Raw genomic sequence first — 5,677 nt, 5'->3', positions numbered from 1 at the left:
ATAACTATCTTTCATCGCCGTTAGCAAATTCATTCCGGAGGTAATTTTTGCGCCCGGCGAAAAAAGGACGGAGGAAAGGAAAGAGAGGAGCGAAGTGCGTTTTGGTATTCCCGGCAAATGGAACGGACGTAACCTGACTGGGAATCGAGCAAGCGGAGAACCAAGGGGTGGCTTTTTTGCTTCGCGAATAAGAAGCGCCGCGTCGCGTCTTCCGAAATTGAAAATGAGGGGGTGAAATCCCCGCATCGATGTTAGAATCGAGGATCGCGGTATCGAGGAATCCGAGGAGAGGGAGGAGGCCTAAATTTTGATGAATCCACAATTAATTCATTAGATTCAACTCCTGCGAGAGACTTGCGATGATGATCACGTAGGGACGCGTGTCCATGCGTGCCAGAGTAACGCAACGCGGTGTGACAGAACCGAGATGTTCTTTGGAGGGGGTTGAACATCCCGCAAATACTGTACAGCCATGGTATAAAAGGAATTGCAGAGAGACGAAGACACGAACGACAAACCATTTGCACCAGCCACGCAAGTATACCTCGAGTAGTGTACCTTGTACATCGAGTCTGAAGAATTTTCAAACAGATTACGGACAAACGTTTCGTTAATTCGGGTATCGAACCCACGACGATCATCCACGGTGTTTCAAAACAATCGATTTTTGACAAGAAAATTTAATACCGGATACGTCGCATTCGATCGCAGTCTCAACAGGATCTTTAGCCATGACTTCGTACTTGACACTGGCACTAGCTGCGGTTGCGATTTCCGCAACGATATCCACAGCTCGAGTCATTCCGGCAGAACCTCGTGAGTATAGAATCCACCGTACATAACTGTCCGACAGGCTGGAATAGAATTATTTTTTTGGAGTTTTTTTAAACAGTTTTTATATACCGTTTTGCGCTAATTTGTTCCTCGGTGTTTTTTTCTTACAGATTTTTCACGAGTTTATTTGCAATTGTCGTTCGCCGGATGGTTATGGGTTTTTTTTTTTTTTTTTTTTTTATTGCTTAGATATTTTTTTTCTGATTTTGCACCTATTTACTTGTCAATTTCCGAAATCATTTTCTCACTGATTACGTATCGCCAGTTTTCTTCCTTATCCGCTGTTTTTTTGATATTCCCAAATAAATTCATCGCGCCGATAATATTAATCGATTTGCTGATATTTTCCAGTATAATCGTAATGTTATGTTACCACCCATTTTCAAAAATTAAATCTATAGCAAACGAATGCTGTTGACCTGTAGGATATTTAATTGGATAAATTATTCAGTGAAAAGAATTTAAAAAAATCAGGTATTCTGTACGATATTTGTTTGACTATGAGGTTTATTACGGGTTTCAGCTTAATGATCGACACGCATCGTTGGTTTCAGAAATCAGATCTAATTATCCTCCATCCTACGTGAACAGAGATCGGCAAATTCGTCTTCCGTCATTTTCTGGTCTACTTTCAATAAATTATTTCCTCTCAACGGCAGCTCGTTTAGTAATATTTTAGTACAGTAGAAAGGCAGATAATTATAAGACTATATAGTAAAATAAAGTATCGGTATTGACCGTGAAATTGTAAAGGTTGAATATTCAGCGTGATCACTTCATTGATCAAATGTAACTATTACTTAACGGCCTCGGGTTCAACGTTCTCAAACTGGCCGAGTGAATAGCCATTCGCAGTTTTAGTCCTCCTCTTTTCACCGTCTCTGTCTAAATTAGTCGCTACACCGCAATACCGATTTTCACTCCCCCCTCCCCGTGAAAGCCTAGATTCAGCAATATTAACACCGATAGAAATTTCTAATTATTGTTACAATACAGTTTTAAAATTTTTTTCACTCTACCAAAAAATTATTACTAGTCAAAAAATCCAGTGTAAGTTGCTATTCTTTTTGATTACGATCACTCTTACTATATTTTTCTTCAACTGTTGCAATAAATTGATGTCAGGGTATTATATGAGTGAAAAAATGCTCCAATACCTAGGAAAAGTTTTATCGAGAACTACGTTTTATTGTAATTCCAGCGATATTTAAACCGCCATTGAAACGATACGCTTTTCAGTGTCCGTGATGCTCGACGCCTACGGAAACCCGGTTCTGTTCCTGAGGGAAAAACGGGCCCCGTTAAGACCCGTGGTTCCGCAACGTGCCATGATGTTCACAGGATATTACAGACCGGCGAGAAGATCCGAAGACGGCGATCAAGCCACGGGGGTATTTGCCCAAGGGAATTCAGTCAGTGGAGGAGCTTATCTCGGCGGAATTCCACCGACTGGCTTGAAAAACGGACCGGAACCGATCGACGAACCCGAGTTATCCAGCGCCCAGGCTGAAGCCGCACCGGAAGCTGGAAATCCGAATCTTGGATTCCCTGACGATGATCAACAAGTTCAGGAACAACCCGATGCCGGATTTTCTCCCCAGGTACGCGTGGCTATTTTTGTTACATTTTTGCCGAAGACTGGCTAAATTTCTATCGTTTTGTAAATTCCCGATCGAAGGTTATTGTGAAAAAGAGAAAAACAGTTTATTGAAACTCCGGGAGACTCATAAATCGTATCGATTTTATTAAATGCGGCTTCTTTCTTGTAGTCTTATTTGGAATATGAATTTTTATCGTTTTCATGCAAATGAAGAATAAAAACAAAAACAGAACGTTAACGGGATTCTCGGAGAGATTTTAACGATGTTTTGCTATTCGTAAGCGAGATTTTATATCCCTGTCATTCACGGCCAAGGATAACTGGTGGGTGAATTAAATATTCTACACAAAGCTGGTCAAAGGATGATTAGATATGGTTCGTTGGGTACGTTCGGAAACTAACTCTGCCAGCGATAAAAATTCCCTAGGATAGTGGCCGAGCTGTTCGCAAGATCGGCAGTGCAATAGAGATAAAAGATGGCTTACAGCGCTGGCAATTAATTTCGGTACGCACCCAAAGTATGCAATTATTATTTTAACGTCGATAATGGCTCTTGATGCAAAAGCATAGAAGTGGGCTTTCTGTTTTCACCAAATGGCGTACACACAACGATCGTTTAAAAAAATCACTCCATCACCACGGCAAACTGATTGATTAACTGTTTTATAGAAACCGTCAGTATTCACTGGCGAGAATGATGCGGCGTCTGGCGGTCACCTCGGAACTACTACTTTCAGTACTAGTTGCAAGGTAAAGCAGAAATCTCCTTGCCATGAAAATTAAAAACACAAAAGAAACCATAAAAATAGTTGTACGTTCTTGGGGGAATGATGAGTTTTGGAAAAAAAAAAAAAAATTGTTTCTCCTTCTCCTTTTCTACTTTTTCTTTTTTATACCACTGGAGTGTCAGACGGAATGATATCACGACTTGTTCGAAAATCTTCGACACAATTTGACATCTTCAGGTTACGTTGCATCGAGAATTTGAAATAGTTAAAACCGACGGATCAGCTTCAATTCAACATAACCTCGAAATGCTTGCGCTAGTTAAAATTTCGCGCCAAGTTGGCCGAACCGGACAGAGGTGACCAGCTTGTCTAAGCAGATGAAAAACTTGGCGCATGCGCAATTATGTCTTTAAGTTTCCTTGCGACTATTGCGGTAATTGGAAATACGATCAACGTCTAACGTAGAAACGTGCGGTTTTTCAGATTTTAACGCAGTTTGCCGATACAACGGTTTTCCAAATTTTGAACACAACTCATTAATCCGTGCAAAAAAGTAAATACCGGAAAAGTTTTACCCAAATTCAATTGTTACCGTCAAAATTGAGCCACAAAATTCTCCTTCCAGGACCAGCCCGAGACGCCAATTGCGAATCCAGAGCCTCTGCCAAACGACGTGGAGGAAGGAGAAGCGGGCGTCGAAGCTCCGGAGGATTCTGCAGCACCGGAAGAAGCGGGTCAGCCACCAGCTCCCGAGGGTCCGACGGTGTTGGCGCAGCGTCCGTCGGTAAAGAAGGGGAAAAAGCGACCGATCGTTCCGGAAGCTGACGAGGATGACGAGGACGACTTCGAGGACGACGAATCCGTCGCGCCATCCTGGCCGGTCACCGGAAACCGACGACAGGGCGGCTACGTTCCCAACCTGAACAACTTCTTCCCCATGATGTTCAGCTTCCCTGGAATATCCAGGCGCGCTGGATCCTCGGGTTCGCTTCCTGGCGTCGTCACTGCTATCGCCAACAGCTACTCAACCGGGAAAAGCGGCGTTGCTAGTTCCATTGCTACAGCTTACGGCGGTGCTCCAAACGGGTGAGTTGAGACGAAAGACAATTAGGGGTGAAAATGTAGGAGGATTTTGATTACGACAGGAGGGTCGAAGCATCGAAACTTCAAAGATGTGAAGATCTGTTTTATGGAATTTGCGGAAATGTAGAAGGATCAAAGTATGGAAGGCCAAAGTACAGAATCGTAAGATTGAATAACAATGTGGCAAGCACAGTCCTAGAATTGTGAAAATTCTATATTTTCGTTTCGTTTACTATACACTTTTTTTGTATATTTTGACACTGAGAAAAATTTTATTTCTTATGATAACTATAAAAATTCGGGAAGACAGGTACCGTTAAAAAAACTGTCTGAATATTGTTGAAATTAATTCAGCTTAATTCCTTAATTATAACTCAATGAATAAGGAATTGATTTGTTCCTGTTTTCTAGCTAACTAGCTCATGTTTCACAATTAATAAATTTATCCAACCTCAGGAAAAATTTGCATACAAATGATTAAAAAATAATGTTCAATTAAGTCATCTTTCCGAAGCATCAAATAATTCGATGTGGTTCTTTACTTCGAGTAATATGAACACATTGTAAAACATTTATTCGCTGATTTGTTTTCGTCCGTTTATTTCGATCGGACCTTTCATTCTAATGACTTGAGAAAAAAAATTCTCCAAGCCTCACGGGTGATATAAGTCACGTTTAACGAAGTTTTCTCCTTCTTATTTCAGGAAGAAGGCGAGGCGCACACCTGTTGCGGAGGAATAAATCTCAACCTGTCCGAACAAGAGTCTGAAATGTCAATGTTAAAGCCAAGTATATACGCACACACACATACATGCATAGACATTTTTTCTACAACTCGATCCGCGAACGTGAAGAAAGACGCGAAGAACTTCTGAAATTCCAGTTTTGGCAACTTCCATACGACAACTTTTTAGGCAGATACGAGGTGGCCGAAAATCGTGTGACAGAGAAAATATTGTCATGTATTTATATAATACACAAATAATTCGATTCCTTTTTACGCATGTACGTGAAATTAAAGTTTACATAATAAATAAATACACAAAAAATTGAAATTTAATCTGTGTAAAGCGATGACGTTTGTCTGGTCACAGAAAAATATGGAAAATAAATATACTTAAAATATACGTTTACATACATGTATATTGTATTTATATGTCGATGGAGACATTCGATCTATGCGGAGCTGTTATACCTTGTAACACTCTTCCACTCTCTTAACCTTGATTTTTTTTTACAAACGTTAATCATTCCGAGACGGCCATTCACTTAGAGAGGTTGGTTGGGAAGAAATCGATATTTTTCATTAGTTTTATTACGAGATTGCCACGTATATTGAGCAATTGTCAAATTATTATATCCGTTAGCTACGAAGGTCAATATTCAATATTTCGAATGACCGATGTATAGAAATTTCAAACATGCGAAAATA

General features: G+C 40.4%; 1 protein-coding gene across 2 annotated transcripts; it reads left to right on the top strand.

The window, feature by feature from the left end:
- Nucleotides 1-493: 493 nt before the first annotated feature.
- On the top strand, nucleotides 494-5,372 carry LOC124176024. Of its 2 annotated transcripts, XM_046556801.1 has the most exons (5): nucleotides 494-816; nucleotides 2,074-2,435; nucleotides 3,104-3,184; nucleotides 3,788-4,248; nucleotides 4,950-5,372. In XM_046556801.1, exons 1-5 carry the CDS (start codon nucleotides 732-734, stop codon nucleotides 4,984-4,986), a joined length of 1,026 nt encoding a protein of 341 aa, XP_046412757.1. In that variant the 5' UTR covers nucleotides 494-731; the 3' UTR covers nucleotides 4,987-5,372. The 2 variants fall into 2 exon arrangements, with proteins under 2 accessions (XP_046412757.1, XP_046412758.1); XM_046556802.1 differs by lacking the exon at nucleotides 3,104-3,184 and having other exon boundaries at nucleotides 495-816.
- The last annotated feature ends 305 nt before the right edge of the window (nucleotides 5,373-5,677 follow it).

Source organism: Neodiprion fabricii, chromosome 2, assembly GCF_021155785.1.
Source record: "Neodiprion fabricii isolate iyNeoFabr1 chromosome 2, iyNeoFabr1.1, whole genome shotgun sequence".
Classification (NCBI taxonomy): Eukaryota; Metazoa; Arthropoda; class Insecta; order Hymenoptera; family Diprionidae; genus Neodiprion; species Neodiprion fabricii.
The sequence above is the reverse complement of the archived record's forward strand: the minus strand, read 5'-3'. Positions and strand labels throughout refer to the sequence as shown.

Coding starts and splice junctions, on each gene's coding strand:
- LOC124176024 (XM_046556801.1), top strand. CDS start 732: ATGACTTCGTACTTGACACTGGCACTAGCTGCGGTTGCGATTTCCGCA. Junction 817..2,073: donor AGTCATTCCGGCAGAACCTC/GTGAGTATAGAA, acceptor TACGCTTTTCAG/TGTCCGTGATGCTCGACGCC. Junction 2,436..3,103: donor ATGCCGGATTTTCTCCCCAG/GTACGCGTGGCT, acceptor ACTGTTTTATAG/AAACCGTCAGTATTCACTGG.